At 40.0% G+C, this 24,238-nt stretch overlaps 2 protein-coding genes and 1 long non-coding RNA gene across 5 annotated transcripts; all 3 read right to left on the reverse strand.

Annotated features, from left to right (window-relative positions):
* Positions 1–2,915: 2,915 nt before the first annotated feature.
* On the reverse strand, positions 2,916–16,378 carry LOC121644362 (phospholipid phosphatase 3-like). 2 transcript variants are annotated; one of them, XM_041992268.1, is made up of 6 exons: positions 16,028–16,378; positions 10,648–10,805; positions 6,881–7,161; positions 6,729–6,786; positions 6,472–6,648; positions 2,916–4,588 (listed from the first exon to the last, which is right to left on the reverse strand). In XM_041992268.1, the coding sequence occupies exons 1-6, from the start codon at positions 16,167–16,169 to the stop codon at positions 4,460–4,462; spliced, it is 945 nt and encodes a 314-aa protein (XP_041848202.1). In that variant the 5' UTR covers positions 16,170–16,378; the 3' UTR covers positions 2,916–4,459. The 2 variants fall into 2 exon arrangements, with proteins under 2 accessions (XP_041848202.1, XP_041848203.1); XM_041992269.1 differs by lacking the exon at positions 10,648–10,805 and adding an exon at positions 11,465–11,619.
* Positions 9,426–10,640, reverse strand: LOC121644381. Its single transcript, XR_006011269.1, has 2 exons — positions 9,747–10,640; positions 9,426–9,710 (listed from the first exon to the last, which is right to left on the reverse strand). It is a non-coding gene; the product is annotated as an uncharacterized LOC121644381 (long non-coding RNA).
* Positions 16,379–16,686: 308 nt separating the features above from the next.
* On the reverse strand, positions 16,687–23,898 carry si:ch211-188c16.1 (uncharacterized protein LOC562677 homolog). Of its 2 annotated transcripts, none has more exons than XM_041992230.1 (18): positions 23,730–23,898; positions 22,508–23,444; positions 22,238–22,423; positions 21,581–22,124; positions 21,373–21,488; positions 21,258–21,283; positions 21,073–21,113; positions 20,699–20,831; positions 20,299–20,458; positions 19,851–19,974; positions 19,736–19,767; positions 19,411–19,474; positions 19,291–19,325; positions 19,059–19,122; positions 17,627–17,722; positions 17,510–17,523; positions 17,205–17,238; positions 16,687–17,040 (listed from the first exon to the last, which is right to left on the reverse strand). In XM_041992230.1, the coding sequence occupies exons 1-18, from the start codon at positions 23,736–23,738 to the stop codon at positions 16,971–16,973; spliced, it is 2,685 nt and encodes an 894-aa protein (XP_041848164.1). In that variant the 5' UTR covers positions 23,739–23,898; the 3' UTR covers positions 16,687–16,970. The 2 variants fall into 2 exon arrangements, with proteins under 2 accessions (XP_041848164.1, XP_041848163.1); XM_041992229.1 differs by having other exon boundaries at positions 19,291–19,328.
* Positions 23,899–24,238: the final 340 nt, after the last annotated feature.

A 24,238-nucleotide genomic window follows, 5' to 3' on the forward strand; every position in this document is an offset into this window, starting at 1 on the left:
AGATCAAACATGCTTCATATTTGTTGTGGAAAGAGAAGAAAGAGCCTATTGATGTGTTTGTTTTTATCTCTCTCAGATGAGCATGTTCATGATTGTTTATATTGAAGTTAAATTCTACAATCACATCACTAAAGCTGGAATGGAATAGAACAAAAAAAAAATAAATACAATAAATCTCACATTTTCTCTGACTTGTATTTCTTTTCAGCCTGTGTGCAGCCAAGATAATTCATGTTTCCTCTCATTTGCTTTCTGTGTTCATGGTTGGACCCTCTTTTTACCTTCAGAACTGCTTTCATTCTTGGTGTAGATTCAGCAAACTGTTGGAATCATTCCCCAGAGATTTTTCTCCATATTGACTTACTGTAAGCTATTGATGAATGACAGTTCTTATCATAGGGCCATCTGAGGGATCAGATGACATATTTAGTTTAGGCTTCTACCCTCACCCTTCACACACCAACATTCCTCCAGGTTCCCTGGATGCTTGTGTGATATTCTGCTCTGCAGAGGGAGAAACACTGAAATGTCAGCAATGTGTGTGGAAGTCTCAAATACAGGCAAAGTTCAGGGAGCATGCAGGCATAAAATTCCTTATTTAATAAAAGTGCTGCAGTGGCAGATAATCCAACATGCAATGAACTAACTCAGCTGACCCAAACTTGGTTAAACGCATTCAAGCTGCTGCATAACTGAGCCCGAGCGAAGCTGTGGCACTGGGAAAAGGAAACAGGGAGTATTTATACAGCCGGAGTGCATGACAAACTAAGGGCAGGTGCAGTAATTGCTTAATTGAATCCAAGTGTACAAGAGGAGCTGACCCAGAAAACAGACCAGAGAATAAAATAAAAACACAGCTGTGAGAAATATTGGTTTTAAACATTTCAATAATTTTTACTACGTTTCTGTCAAATTGGAGATCTTTGAATTATTTTTGCTTCTCAAGGATTTAGCTTTTTTTCGTTGCTGCTTCGGTATCAAATCATGGATGACACCTGTTTGAAATAACCTGTACCGCCACCCTCTGTGCAGCCCAGGTTCATTAGCTCCAGCAAGTTAATGAAAAACAACTAATTCCCATTTAGTTTTGTGTTTTTGTGGCCTTTTAAAACATCCTCGGATTTGTTTCCCTGGTGGTGAAAACAGCTCGTGGGAGATCTGAAACAGATTTCACGACTTGATCCTCTACTGAGTCCTGAAATTAAAGGAGCAAATGGGAAAATTCTTTATTACCAAGGTGTATATTTCAGTTTGGACCAAAGCTACAGACTGAAAGAACAAGAACATAAAACAATCATAGGTTGAAAAAAATGGAGAAAGATCTTCCAGATAACACAAACTCTGCAGGTGACAGAGCCTGTAATTTAGTAATAGTCCTAACAATGCGACTGAAATATGATATTGTTACCCCTGGAATTCTCATATAAACAACACACTTTGCAGCTTATTAAACTAATCAGCTCTAATCTCCTTCTGGGTCTGATCCACAGCAGAATCAGCTTAGGCTGGCATGCGAACACACTTTGTGCAGGACGATACAACCGAATATGCACTGACCAACCACTTTATTAGCTACACCTTGATAATACCATGTAGGACCCCTTTTTGGAATGTTGGAAACATTCCTCAGAGATTTTGCTCCATATCAACATGATAGCATCACACAGTTGCTGCAGGTTTGTTGGCTGCATCCATGATGGGAGTTTAACGATATTTTCAGTTTGTATGAATAAATCAAGCTTTGTCACCCTGTACAGAAAAAAAATCTGTCTGAGAAATCCATCCGTCTTTAAAATCTATCCGATCCCACTTAGGAGCCTGCAGTGGTGCGGGAGAATCAAGCTGTCTGCTCTCTAATTGGACAGTCTGATTTGTCATCATCCAATCAGAAAAAGGTGTAAAGACAGAGACAAAAATCTGCATCTGCAACCTCAAAGTCCTGCACTCGTTTTTTCACTTTGCATCCATTAACAGATGTTTGCAAAAGAAATTATATTTTCTCCACAAATACAAAATTTCTTTTGCACCAATGCAAATTCTTTCCCACACATTCACAAGCTTGGTTTTCTCAGACAAAAGTTTTACATAGGTTGACCTAACCTGATTTACAAATATGAACTCTGAAACTATTATAATCATTAATTTACAGTTGCAAAACCTTTATGACATTATATTGAGCCCACAGAATCCCAAAGGTACGCTACTGGATTGAGATCTGGTGACTGTGGAGGCCATTGAAGTACAGTAAACTCATTGGCATGTTCAGGTTGATTGGAGCTTTGGGACATGGCCACTTCCTGCAAGATAATGCACCATCAGAAGATGGGTACACTGTGGTCATGAAGGGATGAACATGGTCAGCAACAATCTTCTTCAGACCGTTCTCTGTTAACCATAGTGATGGTTGTGTGAAAATCCCAGTAGATCAGCAGTTTCTGAAATACTCATAAAAACGTTCAGTCACTTAAATCCTTTCTGATGCTGTTTGAACTTCAGCAAGTCATCTTTACCATGTCTACATGACTAAATGCAGGGGGCTGCTGCCATGTGATTGGCTGATTAGATGTGTTAATAAAACTGAACCTACCTAGTTAAGTGAACTCAAAGTGAAATAAGATAACAGGGCAGCACAGGCACATTTACAGCTTCTAAGCATTTTCACATGTGAATGTATTTTGCCAGTCACGTAGTTTCTGTGTGGAGTCTATATTATTCCAGAGGGCCTTTGGGGAGAGGGGTTAAAGCCTGGAATGTGGACCATTTCCCCACAGGAAGCTGCACATGGAAGTCTACCACCGCCCTACGCCCAAAATCTCTCCATCATACACAGAGCTGACCACATACTGAAGTATCATGCAAAAATCTGAGATACTGTAATAATATAAACCAAAAACACGGAAACTTTTTACCTTTTGTGTTTTATTAAAGACATTTTTATCTTCGATACGTCATACAGTTGCATTGTACAAAATTTCACATTACAAAAATACAGTTATTTATTTTTTGTTATAAAAAATGGACCAAAGCTGTCAGAGCTTTGTTGTTGTTTTAACAAAAGTTTAAATTCACAAACTGTCCACTTCACTGGATGGCGTCTGCCTCTCTGAGAGGCACGTTTTACATTTACACAGGTCTCACCACATATAGTGGGTGTTTCTGCAAAACACATACCTTCATATACACACACATGGTCACACACACAATACATAACATGCTGTATGTAGACGTTTCAAGACGTATGGGGGTGGGGAGGTATAAATCCCAGTTATTTAAAAGTGATTCGTGACATTTTCAGACAGTTTTATAATATTTGATTTCATTAAAAGTTAATTAGATTAAAATCATGCAAACATTTTAGTTATTATATCATGTTGGTCTATTATGATGCAGAGCTTCATTGCCAGTCCAACTATAGGATTTTTACAACTTTTTTTTTTACTAGTATGCTAAACTGTACTGTGGAATTAATACCTATTGCAGGAATTATGGGTAACTAATCATTTTGATTAGTAATAGTTAAGTACATTACCATTTGTGTGCTGGAGCAGGTGCCTCTTCCCCGGAGAGAGAGCATGCTCAGAGGCTATAAACACTGAAATATATGGACTTGACATTAAGACACACTGGCACATTAAAAACACAAGCACACACACACACACACACTGACCCAACACTTGTGAGCGCCCGTCTGGTAAACATCACAGACAGTCGTTTCATTAAATGGCTCAGTGGGGGCTCATCCTTGCCAGCAGAAAGAGGCCCAAATCCAGAACACCCACCCACCCGGTAACTACACCTAATGTAACTTATGTGCACCTTTTGAAGTTTTACAAAGACTTCCAAAGCTTTCCAAAAGCTTCAACAGTTCATTCAAGTGGTGACAAAATAATACTCAGTTGAACTAAAATAGTGCTACAAGTCCCGCGTACAATGTTCGTATTACAACCTAACTACAACAACATCCTTCCTGAAATTAAGGAATTTGTTTTCGTGTCTTGATATCTTAACGAGTCACACAGTGAGTGAAAACATGATGCAGCTCAGGGAAAAGAATAAAAAAGGTAGAAAAAGCCGCACACAGCTTTGTTTACAGCTGCTGTTTCATCATTTCTTGTCTTTTTGGCTGATTTCCGACTTTTGTCCTGGGAAAAGTTTGACAATGGAGAATATCCAGTTATCTTCAAAACAGGAGAGAGAGAGAAAAAAAAGAGAGATGTCTCTCCTTTCCACATTCAAATGTCTGGTGAAAAAAAGAAAGCTGGAACTTTCTACAGAGAAAGCACAACTAAACTGTTTTTCTGCAGTTGCTTCTCATCCTCTGAGATCGACAGGATTTCTCTGCATTTTCCAGATTGTCGGAGTGTTTTTCCTCCAGTAATGATTAGTGGCTGTAGTAGCGAATAAAAAAAAAATAAAGAGGCACGGGTCGGTGTTATATTGAGGCAGCTTACAGTCTTCTCTACGCCATGATGAGATGATTGCTCCGCTCTCTGATGTCTGCTGCAGGAATGAGATCTTTCCTCCCCGGTGTAGGAGACAGGGCGGAACGTCGTCCTTTGGGCTTGAACAAGTCGGACACATAGAAAACCTGCAGAGAAACCGAGATGGGAAACTCTAAAGAAACACCAAAGTAACTTTTCCGTTTCACTACAAATGAAGCAGAAATTAAAAAGCAAGGGAGCAATTTTCTGTGATGGACTGGTGACCTGTCCAGGGTCTCTCTGCCTCTCTGCTAAATGCAGGGTTAGGCTCCAGCTTCCCCGCGACCCTTCATTGGACGAAGCGGTGTAGATAATGGATGGATGGATGGGAGAGATTTTGCACACAAAACGCGATGCAGACTTTACATGCCGATTCAACACAATCACTTCCACTCATCAAATGCAACTGAAATATCACCTAATTCCTTCACTAAATCAGACATTTAAATAATCTGTTTTTAATTTAGAAAAAAGACTAAAACTACATTCTGTATACTGAGCATTAAAATGTTCAAATCATGTAAAATAAAACTGAAAGAATACGTTGATCTGTAGCCTTTAAAGGACAGAATTTAAACCTCACAGCTATTTTAAGCCAAATATTTGTAGAGCTTACAAAAAATAAGTTATAATTAGCAAGTTAGTGAAGTCTGACTCACTTTTGTTACACCCGTAGTAATGATCGAGTATTTTAAATAAGTACTTTTTTCTGTTAAAAACCTGCTTCCTCATCCTTTATCCTGTTGTCACTTTCTTTTCCATCCATGAGATCCAGCCTGTACTCAACTACGTATTAACTGAGGATCCAAGTAAAATCTAGAACTTGATGCTGAGACTCGGGATAGAGACCCGTTTCATATTGTGTGACATCATCCTGCTTTTAACTTACTTTTCAAACTGTGGATATAGTGTTATAGTTTTTCAGAGGAACCTGTGCTTGCTTGAGTAAAATATGTCAACATGTTGTCACTGTCTGATTCTTCTCCTCATGAGACTCCATACATTTTCAACAGGAGAGATAAATCTGAAACGCAGGCAGGGGAGTCAAGCACAAACATACTCTCTGTGGTATTTCTAGCTTTGGTCTTGATGTACCAATATTTCCTTAGACTTTGAAACATTTTACAATATTGTGCTCTGGAAATTCAATTTTGTATTGAAAAATTATTTAAATTGATCATTTTCTGACATTTTTGTTCAAAATGGTGAGCCAAATTCATGTTTTTTCTTTTCTTTTTTTTCTTTGAGAAAGAAGAAGCTGGATGCTCCTTTATACCCAATCCTGGCACCCTTACTTGTCATTATAATTAAAAAATCATCCAGAACAATGTTTCTTGTACAATGTATAGAGCTTTTGGCCTCTCTCTTCATCATCCTCAACTTTTATGGAGTGTTTTTTGCATCAAATTCTGTTTGTTTCTATTTTTCAGTTAAATTTAGCCTCATTTGTAAAGCACCAACTCTCGTCACAAAGTCATCTTCAGACACTTTTGAAAATACTAATCTAATAATAATCTAATTACAACCCAGTTGACTAAAAAAAAATGTTCTAAATGCAATAAAGAAGGTCCGTTAAATATAGGTTCAAACAAATGAACGACTTACAGATTTAATGTATTGTTGCATTTTAGAAATAAATAATTTATAACTCAACTTTCTAAAAAAATGGAGCTTTTATGTCCCATTTTTGTTTTCCATGAACAAGCATTAAGATATTTTTATCCTCCTCAGAAACAGAGAATAATGTTATTCATGATTCTGTTTTGTTATCACATCAATGCTAAAATGCCCACAGCTTAATATTTAAAAATGATTTTACAATGCTTTGAAATCATGCAACGCTAAAGGGTTGTATATTTACTTGTGTTTATTACTAATACTTCTCATCTAACCCTGCTTTTTCTATGTTTTTAAGGTAAAGATGGCTAATCAAAAGATTTTGTAGCTGGTATGTGCATAAATCTGTATTTAAAACAGTACGAGGACTCACTATGCAGTAGGCCACCAGGGCTCCCTGTATGAAACCAGCCAGGACATCAGTCGGGTGGTGCTTGTGGTCGGAGACGCGAGACAGGCCGGTGTAGAAGGACATCATGATGAGGGTGAACTGTGTTAAAGGGCGCAGCAGACGGGCTCCGTGCCAAGTGAATCGAGACTCCAGGTAAAACTAGACAAAACAGACTGTGGTTATTTATCTGCAGAGGGAAGGAATGAATAAAAGTATTTATACTTTTATTAGTAACTCACCACCAGGTAAAGCATGGTGTACATGGAGAACGATGCATGACCAGAGAAGAATGACTTCCTGAAAAGGGACATTAGTTATCACACATTTCATGTAAGCAAATGATTCTAGACTTTAACATATTTGTGATGTTTGCGGTCATTTGTTGCCACACCTGGCCTCCTGGACTTTGCTCTCAGGCCCCTGGCACTGGTAATCGGTGATGTAGCCCAGAGAGCAGTTGATGGTGGAGAAGTCAGGTCTGCAGACGTCCAGGAAGTGAGGGCGCATGCGGCCCACTGACACCTTGGCGATGTCGGTGAAGGACTGGCTGATGGCACAGCCGAAGATGAACACTCCAATCTGCTTGTAGAGAGTGGAGATGTAGGGGTTTCCCACAAAGGACTTGGATCCTTCATTCAGAAAGTAGATCCTGTAGCTCTCCCCAATTATGATCTGAAGCGAAGGGAAGGAATTGAGAAATATTTCCTTTTTGTTTCTTAACTGCATCTCCTGAGTGAAAATGTGAGTGTATGAGAAATAAAATGTTTCCTGAGGAAGAGAAAGGAGTTTAGATTTATTCGTTTGGCCATGAAAATGTGATATTTAGATTTTATTTTTCATTTAATACACAACTTTGTCTTTTTCCCCGTCTAACAGAGATTTTGTTATGGCACCTACAGCTGTAATTCGTCCTGAAGTGCTGTTCTTCGTCTAAGAGGAAAACTGCGTGGCAACTCAAGCTGTCCACTTTGTAAACTACTTTTGCAATTGTGTACATAAACCCACGTCTAAAAACCAACTATTGACGAGTTGAGGAACGTTCAGGGGAAGGGGGACTCAATTCGTGACTCAAACCAGCTGTTTGACCTCAAAAAGCGCCTTCCCAACCCCCTCCATCATCTCCTGTTGTCTTCAAGCAGCCTACAAATGAAGCTGTGGAGGCGTGAAAGGCAGAGCGAGGGGGTTACCGAGAAAAAGGGGAAGGACAGAAGGCATAGTAAAGAAAAGTATGCATGAAAGAAAGGAGGACAAGAAGGGGTGGAAACAAGAAGAAAGAGAAGAGGAATGAGGAGCAGAGTAGGGGGTAGAGGGGGAGTCGAGGAGGCACCGCTGGTTCTAATCAACAGAAACGCTGAGCTCGGCAACGTGTCTGATTCTGGTGGCCAGACTTCACCAGACGCATGTCAGGGGCACGTTTGTTTTTCTTCGCAGGCTTCTTACTGGAAAATAAAGAGGCTCCGATTTCACAAGGGATGTCTGGCTGTTTTCATGTTAGTATCCCAGATTCATCGGAAATTCTTTCCAGGGGCGCAGATATAAGTCTCATTCTGGGAAACTCTCAAAGCGGTGGGATAGCCCCTTAAGAAGATCTAACAAGCTGATAGAGTGTGTTGCTTCCACCATTCAGGCCTTTAGAGCCAGATTCATATGATGAAGCTGTTTTCATGGGATAGAGGGGGGAGAAAACACATCTGGTTCCTGTTGTGTAAGATTTTTAACTGTGTGAATGGATAAATGAATTTTCATTGTAGTAAATGTAGCTGTTAGAATAAAACCTCAGCATAATGAGGGCAAGATGCTGATTTGTGGCTTTAGTCAAAAGTCTCATGTTTCAAGAGTGACGCCAGAGTGTTTTTCCTTTCCCCCTAATAAAGAACAACATATATTACAATAGACACAGCCTGTTGTGCTTCTCAGCTCTGCTCAGTGGGCAGTGAAGCACTAAATGACTTAATGTTGTTTTATTTCTGGTTCATAAAACACAAAGGCTGGCCAGAAGGCTCTTGAGGAGTGAAGGTGGATTTAAAAGTCATGTTATGCCAGGGGAAAATGAGATATCTGGCAAGCTCTTCTTGTTTGGGGCTCTCACCACAATTCCACCCCACCAATTACAGTATTTAACCAAACAACCATCGCATCGACCATAATTACACAGCCGGGACTCCTTCTCACCATAAAAACCCTCTTGGCTTGAAGCCTCTGAAGCAGTTTGCTCTGGTGGAGACACAATACAACCCAAAGCCGCCCAACATGGCAGAGTTGTGTGGAGGACTGAAACGGCCAAAATTATAAATGCAAACAAAAATGGCTCAATGAAGTAACAGACCAATAAATGCCAAAACAAATGAACACGAAAAGTTAATTTAGCTACATGCCATTCAGCAATTCCATTTTGTAATATAATTCTCAACATGCACTGATTTAGCTATTTCAAATTAATGTATTAATATTTCTCCATTATTTATTCCATTTTTTTCCACATTATTTTCCTAGATGCATTTATTTATTTTATATTTTTAATCACACAACTGTCTTTTTTTCATTTTATTTTATAAATGCTTTTTTGAAAATTTTTTGAAATTAATAGGCCTGGCTATAATAATAATAATAATAATAATAAATAACAACAACAATAATAATAATAATAATAATAATAAATAACAAAACTTTACAATACCTCAAACAAAAAAATTATTTTGAATTGATATATAAATATCTTCGGGAAAGATTTTTCAATTATTTTTGGCACGTTCCCTTAAGTACATAAAAATAATAAAAAAAATTTAAAATTGAAATCAAAGATGAATTGATAAAACAACATGGCAGTTAAATCCATTTAGTTGAAAATTCAAATAGAAATATCAATTTATTTAACATTTTTATGTTAACTGTTGCCTAAATGAATTCATCATTTTATTTTTGTGGCATATATTAGGATTTATTTCTTCATTCATTCTGGTCTTGAAAGTTTCTGGCCTCCATATTTGGTCTTCCATGCTGCACAGCAACATGGCCAGATAAATGTCATCTGTTTGAATGTGCCTGTTTGAAGATGTTAAAGGAACTTGTTTGCACAATATAATGCACGTAGATTTGTTACGAAATGGCTACCAAGGTGTTGCAAGTGTTTTCTAGGTAACAGAGCTACTGGTTTCAAGAGTGGGTTCTAGTGTATTTACAAGCAGTTTCTACAGAATTTTTATGCTGTTCACTGCAATAGCCTAAATTTAAACTAGCTTTCATGTGGTTGCAAAGACGGTCATCATCGTTGGTAAATGTTAAATACTGATCACAGGCTTAAATGAGTTCCAACACTATTCGGGACTAAGAGAAACTAATCTAATCTAATCCCAACCGCACTCATTAAAAAAATAAAATTTTAAAATTTTAAAAAATCTGGCCCCTTTGGATTGCTTTTGCATCACTTCTAAATTCATGCTTATTTTAGAAAATAAAGACATATTGCTTCAGCAGGATTCCAGTACTGTACATGTGGACTGGCCACAAGCTACCGAGCCACATGTAAACTAAGCACTAAGAGGCAGAGATCAGCAGTGCTGATGCTCAACCAGGCATGCTCTAAGGTGACTCCAAATCATGTGCTTTCAAGCTTCCCCCACTATGGCAGCAAACGGGGAGTTTTTTTTCTTTTAGTAACAGGATGTTGAGATGACTCCTCAGTTTTTCTCCTCACAGACTCCTTGGAGAATATTTCAAAATACTCAAAACTTCACTTTACTGTAAGTGTTTTAATCTGCTGAGTCATTTTATGCCCCCCTGAGGGAAAGTCCTGAATGAATGTTGTTTACTAGTTCTTATCTTGGCAGTAACAGGGACTGATAGTGCAGGCATGGAGATTAGCTGTCAAAAGTACTGTGAAAAAAGGCTTCAGGGAAAACATGAACAACAGTAACTGATTTGAGAAATTAAAACATTAAAATCATCATTATGTATTGATTAAGACAGATGTGGAAAATGAATGATGTTCAAAAAGTTACTACCTTCAGCACAAAATAACATGAGGAACAGTTAAAGGTGAGGATGAGAAATCATGTGATCAACATCTACTCCAGTCTAAGGTGCAGCTAGTCATTGTGAGGGTGATGCTGAAACATAAGAAGTGATGATGGCATTAGTGCTCAGAGTGAGGTGACTTACAGAGAGGATGGTGATTAGAATGCCAGCAGCACTGAGCACACCGTCGCTAATGGTGTCTCCGTTTTTGGCTGGGTACTTGATGGACTCATCATCGCAGTAAAACCCTCTACGGTAAGGCTGAACAGCGCTGGTCTCAATGACCAAGAAAGGTAGGCCGGCTTGTGTGAGGAAGCAGTGAGCGGCACAGTGAGAAAGGAGGGGGGGAGGGGGATGGGTGAAGGAAAGAGAGAGAGAGAGAGATGGAGGTGCTAGGTTAATGACACACAAATTACAGAGGTTGTGGGTACAAGCAAGAAGTGACAGCGAGAACATCTGGAACTGGCTCGGTTCATGTTGTGGCTGTTATCTATGACCAGTGACTGCAGCTTTGCTCAGTACTGGAGGGTCTTTCAGGTTCAAACTACTTTTCATGTCAATTAACTAAAGATCGTGAGAGTCTACCATCACCATACCATGTAGTTTTCCACTGATTTTTATATCTTTAGGCATCTAACAGCTTGAATTATTCTCTTAGGGCAAGTTACTTCAATAATGGCAAACTGAAAAAGCTCAACATCAAGACTCAGAAATTGCCAGATCTTAATAATCAAATGTGAAATAATCCCAAAAAGCCAAATGGTGACTATATTTAAAAGCTGAAGTTAATACACAGTGGAAAACATCTGGCAGTGATGTGCGGCATCCATGATTTACAGTCAGTGAGACAGAGCCTGTAAAACACATCACATCTTTTACGGTGTGAGAGGCCAGCCACTGTTGAACTGAGCATGCTCCAACATTTTCTCCCGTCTTCTTGCTCTACCACACCAGGACTTACTGAGACCACAGGCACAGTGGCGCCCACGGCTGTGAGCACGGTGGTGGACACCGTGCTGTTCTTATAGGGTAGACGGATGCTGTTGTCACTGCAGAAGAATCCTCTCTGGTAAGGTGGGAAGGGAGATTTGTGCAAAAACACACCAACCAGCACCACTGTATGGTTGGACAGACACATGGGCGCAGGTGAGGGAAATATTTAGAGTTAAATCAGCTGGTAAAGCATGTAAAAACACAATTGCAGCAAAGAAAGTTCTCCTTCACCGAATGACGTCATTAAAAAACAAAAATCTATTTAAATAAACATCTAAATCAAAGCTTCATTGCTTAATAAAAACTATTTAAGTCAGAAACGGAATCAAATGCCTTCAAATGGGTGGGATGTGTCATGAAGAAACACACTATCAGTCTTCCTTCCTTCCTTCCAGGCTCAGGCTTTCAAGTGCACTTAAAAAGGGTTTTCTTTAAGATGCCTTGGGGGTGTTTGGGTCTGATCGATTTAATGTCTTTCACCACTTAAAGTGGCAAAAACAAAATCCGACTTATCTCATGACAACAAACAGAGTGGGAGTTCCTCAGACCCGAGTCAAAAAAGGACTAATAGCTATCTCCGTATTAGAAGGTCTCAGAGGACTTTGATATTTGAGGGTGGACCTGGTACCCAGGAGAGGCCTCAGAATTTGGAAAAAACACTTTAAGATCACTTCAAAGTGTTGTTTAGCTTTCAAGTTGCTCTTTGAATAAATCTAAGATCTGCCGCTACAAAGAAAAACAAGCAGAATGGTGTCGGTGGAGGTGGGACAATTTTTCAACCCAAATGTTAACACATGCTTCAGCTGCAGAGCCCCTAAACCTCTTACACCTCATTCAAATACACACACACACACACACACACAGAGCTGGGCTTGTGCCTTTGAAGGTCCAGCTGGGCCGGGCTCAGGTTACAAACAAGAAGTTCTGGCGCTCTGAGAAATCTGGGATGCCAGCCTTCCCTCCACATTCAGTAGGATTCACATTATTAACTTTCTTGCTTTCCCCTCGTTCTTCAAACAAATACCGAGATGGAACAACATTCTGCTCCGAAGCGAGAGCAGAAAGAGAAATATTAGGTTGGGATGTCTTAAAAGTGCTGGAACTGTAAAAATATACTTGGCTTTAAAATGAGCTAAATCCCGAAGATCTGACTCTTTCAGTTTGGCTTATCTGTCAGTAAACAGAACGACTCAGGCCGAGCGGAGCGCTGATACGAAGCAGAGAGATGGGTGAGGGGAGGCAAGACAGAGGGGCTGAAAATGCTAGATGTGAAACACATTGCCTCTGGAGCTCTGACCTCTGAAAACAGTCTTTAAACACATTCACTGGCTTGAAGAAAAACCACGAGGCCAAGAGGCAGCGACTGACAAACAGAGAGCTGGCAAATGGATTGATGAAATCACGTTTCTACGACTTCTGGGGAGCTGAAACGGAGTCAAGTGTTTGAAAGAAGTGAAAGATTGACCACAAGCTGACTGTTAAGAGTCCCGTCTCCCAGGCCTTCAGTCGGGATTTTTCTTTCCAGCTTGCTCCTCTGACCCTTGCATCCGTCTAACAGTGCAGCATCAGCACTAAGTAAGACAACATCTCAGGATTTTCCCCTCCAGCCTTCTTCCTTTCTTCCCGCATGTAACATCCAAGAGCTGGAGGCTGTGCCAACAGCAATACTTATCTGGATTGAGTATGTTTTTCACATCAACTCAACATCAAAGACAACAAAAGCAAACCAGATAATATCTTATCATCATCATCATCATGAGGTGTCTTATTTTCATTTTTACGCCCAATCATCCAGAGAGTCTAGGCTTAAAATAAACAAACACCCCAAATGAAGAATGATGATGACGACTTCGTCAGCACATCCCTGAGTGTATATTATTACTACGTCTGTGACCTCCATGTAGCTGCAGTGTGGAAACTAAAATGAATGTCTGAGCCTCATACTGAAATTGAAAGCTGACTATATTCTGAGGGGATTTGCCCAAACACCAAGTGTGACTATAAAAACAAACATACGCACATTTTCCACTTGTGGGGATCATTTACTGTCTGCTGAAGGAATACGTGTGCATGTCTGAGGTAGCTGTGGAGCACACACAGATGCAGCTGTTATTACTCTTCACACAACCTGTGCGTCGGTATGTTGGTCGGACCTGCTGCGCAAATTAGCTCATAGCTTAAAAATGTGAGGAGTAACCAGAACTGCCTGCTTTGGGTACAAATAAAACTCACATTTGCCTCAAACATATAGATATAACTCATCTCTGTAGTTTGTGCTGCTCACAAGTGACTGAATCACACACAAGTCTCACATCTTATCTGTGGCTGATCAGCTGGACGGTTTGAGACTATTAAAACAACACTGAGTATTTTTTATGGCCTGAGATTCTTCTGTAATCTTCTCTGAACGGTCTGTGGAACAACTTTCCACTTTACAAGGTTTAAGAGGAAAGTTTTCAATTTCTGTTTTACAAGTTAAGATTTTTAGCTAGTCTCTACTTATATTTTTTGCCATCGATCCAACACAGTTAACTTGAATTAGATATTAATTAAAATCTAGTATCACCCTGAGAACAGTCAGAATCCTCTTAGATAAGATTGCTTGTCATTTATTTAATTAATCTTTAGGAAGAGTTCTCCATGTTTCTTTCCACAGTCATTTTTTGGGTGTTGGCTGCTTTTTTGTTCTGTTGTCTTTCACACAGCCTTAATAATGTTGAGGTCCAGGCTCTGGACTCATCCCTCCATCAGTCCTGTTGCCACTAATTTTCAGTCTAGTTTGTGTGTCATTTACTGTATCGCAATCTTTTATGCCTCTTTCGTTCCTTAAAAACATTTTGACAGCCACCCTTCTATGAAAACCATTTCTGATGAGGCTTCAGTAAACAGTAGATGGATCAACTTCTTTTGTTCTCTACTTGTCCAGTTTAAGGACATTTTTGTCTAATCATGCTGTGATGTGTCAGGTTTTTAGGTAATAGCTTTTAAGAAAAGTACCTAATTGGTTTTATGTTTTTCTTTATATAGTTGAATGATCCATGTGTCTGTGTTACGTGGCTTAATAGAATAAAATTAAATTAAAACTTAATGGTAAAAAGCAGCCAATATCCAAATGAAAAGCTTTTATATTGAATAAGTGGGGAGAAAAACAAACTAACACTATTAGCAGATTAACTGGAGAGCATGATATCCACCTGCTACAGCTTAATGTAAACTGAACCCAATTACTCCACTGGGAATCTCCACTATGTTATCTTTACAGGAACTGGCAGTCAACAGGGAGCAGATTAACTGGAAAAATGCTCATGTAAGTGGGAAAAATGATAACCTGGATGGAAACAGAACTGCAGTCATTGTGTGAGAATGGAGGAGACTCAGAGATTACTGGTTCTGGCCCACCATTTCCTCCTTGTGGTCGTTCCCTTTACACCACATCGTTGTCCAGAAAAAACACAACTGGTTTGTTGACAAGTTTCTCTGTGGGAAATATATAGGACAAATGATGGGGATTTACCCACCACAGAGATGAAAAGTAGACCAAAACTAAATATAGCCTGCAAGAAAAAGATTGTTTATTCTGTAAACCATTCATGAAAGTGTTAACAATAGCTGGATTTCCCACAAGGCTGCAACAGTTTTAGAGTCGCTTGTAATTATGGCATTAGAAAAAAAAAGTCCCACAAAACAATACTTTGCAAACATATGGTTATGTTGTAAAAAAAAAATAAGCTGAATGGTAATAATAAGTCTTCCACCAAATCTCTACAGCTGTTAAACATCACAGGACCTCAGGTCATTTACATGCACACACTCACTCAGGTTTGACCTTTTCACCACTTCCCTTAATTATGCCCACCACCACACACACACACACACACACACACACACACACACACACACACACACACACACACACACATATATATATATATATATATATATTTTTAGCCAGATGTGCTTCTGAAGAATTCCTGCTTCCCAGGAATGCGAGTAATTCTGGAAAAACTAACAAGTGAAAGTCAGGACTATACAGTACAGGTGTGACTGAATACCAAAGAATTATAACCACCTATACCTCCTGTTGCGGCTTGTTAATTATTTTCCCTTAGTTTCCAGCAGATTTCTGAGACCGAAGAAAACAAAATTCAACCAGTTAAGCTAATGCAGGCTAATATGTTTTAGCTTGTTAGCTAATATATAGAAATATACGGGCCAAAGCTAACAAGGTGCTCGAGCTCCTAACCACTTTTAAGCTAGTTTCTTTATTTTGTGCTTAAATTAAATAATTATGTTACATTTTAATGAGAAACACGTTGCTTGTACCCAGCCTAATAGCAATAGTATATTCCTGGCAAAATGTTTATAGTAATATTATATTAACGCAGAATAACAATTATCGAGGGGGAAAGAAAACAAAACATCAACGCCCTTTAAAACACTCCTGTAAAGTTAGTCAAAAGGATGTTTAAGAGATCTTAACAGGGCATAAATTTCCTATTTGTAATTAAAGTGTTAATAGAGGTGTTCTTACCTAAAAACAAGCAGAAGAGATCCACTCCAACCAGCAACTTTCTCCGGCTGTGGTCTTTGCAGTTGTTGTTGTTGTTGACTGAACTCCCGCCGTTCTTCGTCTCGGCTGCCATTGTCTTCTCATATATCAAACAGCGTTGCATTTAAAACGTTTTATGTGCCTCTTACAAAAGTTAATAAACTATTAACTAGTTTAGTACTGCGCCTCGTCAACACGTGTCGGTTTTACATGAATCCTATGGAGCACTCATGCAAGTCTGTCTTAGTCTAGAAAAAGAGTCGCGCGTGTAGAAAACCACTTTCTTTGACTTTCTATTGTCACTACTTGCCACTTTCTAACCATCCTTTCCTCCTCTCCCTTGGGTTAGTTGAGTTTTGTGTGAGCCCTCCAACACAGCCACACCTCCGGCTCCTCCTCCTTCAATCAATCCCATATGGAAGCTTCTCCAGACGGACTCCCCCCCCACACCACCCAGCAAAGAGGGATGCTCCATTTAACACAGATTTCCTCAAAGCAGAGTCAGCCACTGAGCTTAAATGCTTTGGAGTCCCTATTTATCCACTCCTACCGATGTTTTCTTACTTGAATAACTCATAAATGGTAAAGCCAAACTTCTTGCATTTGACAGAGAAATGCAAAAAAGGCAATGGAAGCATTAATAGGTGTCAAACATTTATTTGATGTAACATGAAAACAAAAATGTGAACATTCAGATCTTTGTGCAATAAATCAATCTGTGCAGTTTCTTATTTTTACAGTGATTTCAAAAGCAAAAAGTGCACCAAAGCATGAATATTAACATACAAATCACTCAAAACAAGCTAAAGTGAAAACAGTTATACAGTTACATCAGCATTCATGGTTACTTCTTTAAATACAAACCATCAAACCCAGAGGGTATTTCCTCTGAGATGTTTCCCCCCAATTTTAGTTGACGTGCAGATCAGAAGTTGTCGGCATATAGCGGTGGAGGAGGTAGGAGCTCCAGCTCTGTGAAGTCAACCTCTTGTTCACTGTCGCATTAAAACACAGCGGGACACAACATCAGCTAATGAGAAGGATGCGTCTGAACCTGAAGTGCAGTGTTGGGAAAAGATCTACGAGCGCTCTGCTAATACAAATAAAGATCAAAGACAGCCGAGCTTCTCTCGGAGATTACAAGGAAGCTGACACTCACGGATATGGAGGCTCCTCAACTGCACATAAGAAGTCTAGATAAAGACAAGGAGACACAAAAAAAGGGAACATCAACTTTGAACTGCTGTCTGTAAAATATGCAACACCAACTTGTCTCCTGGCTTAAAGCAGATAAATGTTCCTCTCAAGTTATTTTCCATGACGGAAAAGCCTTCAAGCCTTTAGACCATGGAGTCCGTAGGGTGATTTGGAAGTAGCAACCTTTTAAGCTTCACCATTATCAGTGAGCATGACAAGCGGTGACAATAGTGGAGTCATGGAAAAAACATTAAAATTTCAACTTACTTGATGTCTCAGCACTTTAAAAAGAACAAAGCAGAGAGAAAGGAAGGTAAACATAAGTGGGGTGAACGTTAAAAACCTTTTCTAAGTGTTTAAAGTGACTGGTGAGAGGTACTGTACTTTGTTGGAGTTGCTCCTCCACCATCCGGGACGTCAAATTCATCTTTGTTGTGTTGAAAGAAGAAGGCCAGTTTCTGCAGGGCTTCATGTCTGGTCCTAAAGGAAGACAGCTTTATTTAAAATTACTCATAACCCTACAGGGGTTCAAACCTGTGCAATACACCCAATCTAATGCACCACATTACAGAAGTCTTCAGACATGCCTGATTTCTTCAAAAACGCTGCACAAAAAGTACAGAAATTTGTGTTTGATGGATTATTTATCCTCTTTTATATCACCACTTGCTATACAGTAAGTCCCCTTTAGATGTATAACTATAAGAATCGTGCTTCTGTGGAACCAAACACAAACTTCCTTACTTTTTGTTCGTTTACTTTGCTTCCAAACAAATCTGAAGTAGTTTTAAGCAACAGTTTTTCAGAGTTCTTGCTTTGGACATTAGCTGCTGTTTCCACTGGTTTTCAGGACCTGAGAAATGGGTATCCTCTGTTCACTGGAGAAAATGTGGGTTTGACTAAAAGTTTTTCTTGCTTAGGAAGGTTCCTGGAAAACATCATGTGTGGTACCGGTGCCAAAGATCCACCACCCGAAAGATTTCAACAGCTTCAGGCCTGTAGCATTAACATCTGATGAAGATCCTGGAGTAGCTGGTTCAAACCCATCGCCACTCTCTGGTGAGCTCATCCCTACATCTGCTGCAGTTTGCCTACCAATCAGCATCGTCTACCCTGATGTAGACCTTACCTAGTTTTTCCCTTGTGGAATTAAAAAAAAAAAAAAAAAAAAAAAAAGTTTACCGATCCGTCCCTTACCCTAGCTGGACTAGCACGGCATCCAGAACATCCTGTTTGTGAAAATGCTGAACAGGACACATTAAAACCATCTCATAAGCACCATTAAAAAAAAAGACAGCCTGCAGCACTATTTCTATAAATGGTGTGTTGCTCTTACGTACCTCAGCTTCTTTAAAAATGACTTCTTGTACAATTTATCCCATTATCAGCTTGTTTGGCATCGTTTTAGTCTATATTAATCCAGTTTGTTGATATTTTAACGGTCTTAAATCAACATGCAATCACAGAAATGTACAAAAGTACAAACAGTGTATGTACCAAATTCCTTGTCACTGCTAAGTGATATAAATATTTATTTAGTGGTTTTATGGCTTTGTTGACAGCTCAAAGTGCGTTTTAAAGCCTTTTTTCCAGACATGCACACACGCACACACACAAATTCAAACACCTCTAATTGAGCCCTTTTATCTGTGTCCTTTACATCATATCATAATCCGAAAGGCCACTGTCCACAGAAGCCAGGTGTTAAACCACCAACCTCCTGATTGGTGGACAACAGCTCCCCCTCCTGAGCTTCTAGCTGCTACCTATGAGCTGGAGAGGGACATGAGCTCTCAGGTGTGTGTTTGTCACTTACTGTGTGTGCAGGTCTTCCAGGTTGGCGTCGCTCAGTGTGTGCTGGGCGCCGACATGGACACACGCTGACAGAGTGAACACACGAAGGACAGAAGTGTGAGGTAAAAATACACATAAAAGGCTAGAAAATCTGCCATTGGTCCATGCTCATCACCAAATAATCACAGGCAGGAGCTACACTGCCTTGTAGGGCAGATGGCCCTTCAAAAGTACTGGATATAAAATGTACTCACACATCTCAGGCGCTGAGGCAGTTTGCTGAGGAAAGCTACTGTACAAAATAAAGAAAAAAAAATGATCTTTCAGAGGATAGTGCAACAACAGATGACATTTTCAGTAAGCAAACATCTTACGAGCTTTCATTAAACTGTGAGAGGGTTTCATCCTCGCAGGCCCACTCTTCACTATCATCTGTGACTGTGGAAAAACAAATTAGTCACGATTAAGGTCGCTCTACATGCTGCTGAGAGATGTTTGGCAGCACAGCAGCCTCTGCTTGCACTAAATTCCTTCGCAATCATAAAACAACATGGCTGCAAAGCAGATGACAAGTATTTTGGTTAGTCAGTGCAACTGTGCTGCATCAGTCAACAAGTGGGAACATTATATGGACGACTTAACTTGGTGAGTAGATGAGAGAGAGAGAAGCGAATGTGTGCACATGCTATGAACACTCACAACTGCTTGTTAGAACAGGGTGGCTTGAGGATCTGCAAAGGATCAAATTTAAATAAATAATCATACAATTCAATGACAACTTTAAAACTATTTCCACTGTTACCCTGCTCCATACCTGCTCCCAATACTGACGGTATCTGCCTCCAGGTTGCCTCCTCGTCCAGCTGCTTGAGCCTTCTTGCCGAGTTCCAACATCTCTTTGATGTTTAGCTCCACGTTCATCACAGAAATGTAGCCATCTGCAACAACCAGTGAAGAGCAGTCACTGAGCCAAATATTTATCACCGATGTCAAAAATCACTGCAGTACAAAATGTGTCCAGCAGGGGGCAGAAGGCAAGAAACAGATTGTATACAACAAAGTTGAGCAAAGTTTTTTACCCTAAAGTGATACAATAATTTACATAAGCTGCATGTAAGAAATATGAAACATTAAGTGTTAGAGGGTTAAATGTGTGTAATCATAAATCTAAAAACAACTTCTTTTCTCATACCCCTAATCTACTGAAATTAAAACTAATTTTCAAGGCATGAATGAGACAAAAATGAACGACAGGAACTCACATTTGTGGTTAGCATCCCGGGCTAACCATTTGCCTTTGGGGCAGTTGGTGGTTCGGATGATGCTGACCGTGTCCCCGCTCTTCACAGGCAGGTCATTCTTGCGGACTTTACTGGCCACCATCACCCTGGCATGGTACATTGGCTCTTCTTCCCCGGTCACCTTCACATGCAGATTTTAGCAGTGAGAGGTGTCTCAGAACGTGCACCATGCAGAAAGCAAACCACAGCAATTACATATCAGGTTTGAGTGACTTTGCGTTTCTCACTGAGCAGAAGTGACATTTTAAAAAAAGTGTACAATTTGACATTTAAAAGCAAATTCTCACACTGAACTCGACCGGTGACTGAATAAATCTGAAAAAAGCAGGCCAACCAGAGTAAAGAAATTACCCGTCCTTACTTTGAACTTCTTTTTCATTTCATTTTCCTTCTTCTCCTTCTCTTTTTGTTCCTTCCTCTCCTTCTCAAGCCGCTGTTTCTCCTTCTTCCTCTGTTCTCTGTGCTCAGCAGTGTTCGGGCTCGAGTGTGCCTTACTGAAAACAAATTGGACTGTTTATTTTACTAAAATTATTTAATGTGAAACACAGAAGGAATCGGCCATAATTCCTGATGACAACACATATACTTGTGGACATGATAGGCCAAATGAACATGTTCTGATGTATTGCCCGTGGTTTGATTTGGTGGTGGTGGTGGTGTTGGGGGGGCTCCCATCTGGCAAATATCACCATCAATGACAGAACACGGACCTTGCATGTTTGGAAAAAAACATACCATGGATTCCGGGGCCATTTGTTAAGACACGGCTCCTCCTTCTAGAAATAAGCACATGATTTTAATTTACCACACATGACTTAAAAGTGAATTATTCATTCATTCACTGCAAGTACAACCACTGAAGCTGGCTTCTTTTACTCACTAAGATGATTATAGTTTATACTCAGGTTAGAACAAATTACCATACGGTGGTTGTCAGCATACGGATCTGCAAGAAATGGTTGACAAGGAAGTGAAATTGAGGGAATGAGAAAATCTCTAAAGACTAAATTGTTTAAGAAAATAAACATGTCTTACTCTTTAAACTGCCTTTTCTTTTAGTCGACACCTGGCCCGAGATGAATTTGTTGATGTTCTCCACATCTTCATACAAATTATCACATGTTTCATAGTAGCTGTCATGTTGATATACACTTCAGGGCAGAGAAGAGAAGCAGTCTGGGTTTAAGTTAATGTGGGGGGAAAAAAAAGAAAAAAAACTGCTTCCAGTCAGTTTAAAACTAACCATAGATGTGTTGGAATGTCATCATTCGATGTTGCATGGCTACTAAGCTCTGTTTCCTCTGGGATAGAGCGGCTTTCAGCAGGCCCGACATCAGTTTCATCAAAGTGAGAGTCAAGAAAAGAATCTGCAGCTGCCTCTTCGCAATGAGACCACTGCTCTGGTGCAGAAAGCTCTGGAAACTGTGACAGGTTTATTGGTTCAGGGAAGCTGGGTGGATCAAGGGGTATTATGTTTTCGCTGCCAAGGTTAAGATCCTGGACGATACAGCTCTTACTGGTCTCTGCAGGATCACAAACTGACAAGTCAGGTTTTGGAGTCTCAACATTTGTGGGCTCAGACTCAACAGGTGTGTTAAGGTCAGCGCAGACTACGTCTGAGGCTTCCAATTCTAACGCAGCAATGTGAACAACTTCATCCTCAGCTGTTTCCATCTCTGAATTCTCAACGTCTGGGAACTCTGGGGCATCCAGCGCAGGGTTGGAAATGGATGGGAGCTCAGACTGCTGCTTTTCACTGGGTGTTTGGCCTCCACCAGGTGACACCTCTATAAAAATAACCTAATATGAGATTACCACATTTAAGAGTAATGGAATCTACAGTGAGGCTTACACACAGTCACTGCAGCCACAAAGGGGGGAGGAAATGACATGCCATTACCTGCGAGTGCATAGAAACGACTAAGATCTACTGAATGAGGCCTGGGGGGCTTTGTTGGCAATGGTCCCAGTGTCCTCAGGTCCAGCAGTGGCTTCTTTAGTGGAATAGATGGTGGATGAGGTTCAAAAGTCTTAAATGAAGAGCGCTCAGCTTTATTTCTCAAAAGCTGCATGTCAAATGCTGGTTCTTAGAAGGAAAAATATAGTCATTTTTATCTTAAAAATGGAAATAATTTCAAGTCAGTACACATTATGGTTAAAATGGACTTACTGTGTGCAGAGTTGCTAGCTTTGAAGAAAGGCCGGGCAGAAATACAAGCCAGATGTGGAAGGCACACTGGTGGATGTACGGGTGTGTTAACACAAATGCTGTCAGGGTTTTTTGGTGGCAAAGGGAATGCCTCGTCTCTGCAGGTATAGTTAGGGGACCGCACACACTGAGGTTTGGCAGAGATTGATATCTGTCGCTGTGAGAACTTCCTTTTGGCTTTCTCCAAGGAACCTAAATTTGAGTTATCAGAGTCAGCATGACTCTCTGTAAAAGGTGGGGTAACGTTTGGGCTGGAGAGGGAGTACTCAGTGGCTGACTGGTCACTTTTCAGTGAGACACAGTCGTCTGCACTTTTTTTTCCCACAGAGGGCAATTCGCTGGGAGCACTACAAGGCCTGTTAGTCAAATCAGCGTATGTGGGCTCATCTCCATTTTCTCCACTGACCTTTGATGGTTTGACTGACTTGAAAGGAAGCAGCAAACCTTTTTTCTTCATTCTAGTCTGTGGAAAAGCTTCTTTTCCTGGCTCAGATTCCAGTTTGTGCTCCTTTTCAGCAGGTGGCTCCATCTTCTGATCTTTTACAGGCAGGGCAGGGAGCACCAAAGGCATGTGTCGGTCTTTAAGGAAATGCCTTGTAGTATTGTCCCCATTAGCAAACTCAGAAGGGGGAGAGGTCTGCTGAGGTTGGTGAGGAAAGGAAATTGGCCGCTTGCCTCCAGATGCCCGAAGCCCATCTCTAAAAAGGACACGGGGAACCACTGGCGTCTTGTTATCTACAACAATATTAATACCGCTAACCACAGAACTGCAGTGACCTCCAGGAGGTGGTAAGCGTTTGGGTTTTTCAGCAACAGCTGGGCGACTGGTTTTAGTTTGAGCCAGCAGAGCCTCTTCCTGAAATTTAGCCCTCAATGCTTTGAAGTTGACAAGTCCATCCTAAATGAAAGAACACAGAATTTATACAGAGGGCGACTATTTTCACAAAAAAGATCTTAAAAATTCATGCTGCGGTAGATCTAATTAACTACATGCCTGGATGAGTAAAACCCTTAATATGCTATAGCACTTAAAAGACAATTAACCTACACACTTTCATAGCATAGAACAAACACTGACGAACGAAGCACCTTAGCTAGTACAAAGCATGGTAATGAGGCTAACTGTAGTTTCTATTAAGTAACATTTGACTAATTAATATTTCAGAAAAATATTTAACTTTACCTCTTCCATTATTTAACGTTTTATTCATCACTCTTCAAGACTGCAAATGTGGAAAAAAGCTTAGACCTGAAAAAGCGACGCTATAATATCTTTAGCGTGATAAGTCCTACGAATCGTTAATGCTAATCAAAATGCTGCCATTTGAAAGCGCCGCCACTGACGCACCTGCGTGCTGCGCTCGGTCTACGTGCGTGTTGACGTAGTTTTTTTGTGAGGAGCACGGGACGCCAAAAGCAGTTAGTGACGGGAGGGTTTCGGCTGTTTTCAAAGATTCGGCTCCTTTGGCTCGGCTCCCTCAGATGAGCCAGCAAGTGGCGCCCAAATTACTCTTTATATTATTATAAATTTAACAGTTATTAAGGGGTTATGTTATGGTTAGCAATATTTTATGAAGCTTTCATTATAACCCTAGTCTAATCTAATCTAACCTGACATGAATTAATTATTTTTAAGTTATTAAAGTTGTTTTTTTTTATCTGTTTTTTTCCTTTTTTTTTTTATTTCTTTAT

This window comes from Melanotaenia boesemani, chromosome 8 (genome assembly GCF_017639745.1).
Source record: "Melanotaenia boesemani isolate fMelBoe1 chromosome 8, fMelBoe1.pri, whole genome shotgun sequence".
Classification (NCBI taxonomy): domain Eukaryota; kingdom Metazoa; phylum Chordata; class Actinopteri; order Atheriniformes; family Melanotaeniidae; genus Melanotaenia; species Melanotaenia boesemani.

Excerpts from the sequence above, each read along its gene's own strand:
- LOC121644362 (XM_041992268.1), bottom strand. The coding sequence starts at position 16,169 with ATGCAACGCTGTTTGATATATGAGAAGACAATGGCAGCCGAGACGAAG. Across the intron at positions 7,162-10,647 it reads TTCTAATCACCATCCTCTCT|ATCATAATTGGGGAGAGCTA; the intron begins GTAAGTCACCTC and ends CCTTCGCTTCAG. Across the intron at positions 6,649-6,728 it reads ACACCATGCTTTACCTGGTG|TTTTACCTGGAGTCTCGATT; the intron begins GTGAGTTACTAA and ends TGTTTTGTCTAG.
- si:ch211-188c16.1 (XM_041992229.1), bottom strand. Across the intron at positions 17,723-19,058 it reads CTGGAAGACCTGCACACACA|GACCAGACATGAAGCCCTGC; the intron begins GTAAGTGACAAA and ends GTCTTCCTTTAG. Across the intron at positions 17,041-17,204 it reads GTTGAGGAGCCTCCATATCC|TGAACAAGAGGTTGACTTCA; the intron begins GTGAGTGTCAGC and ends TTAATGCGACAG.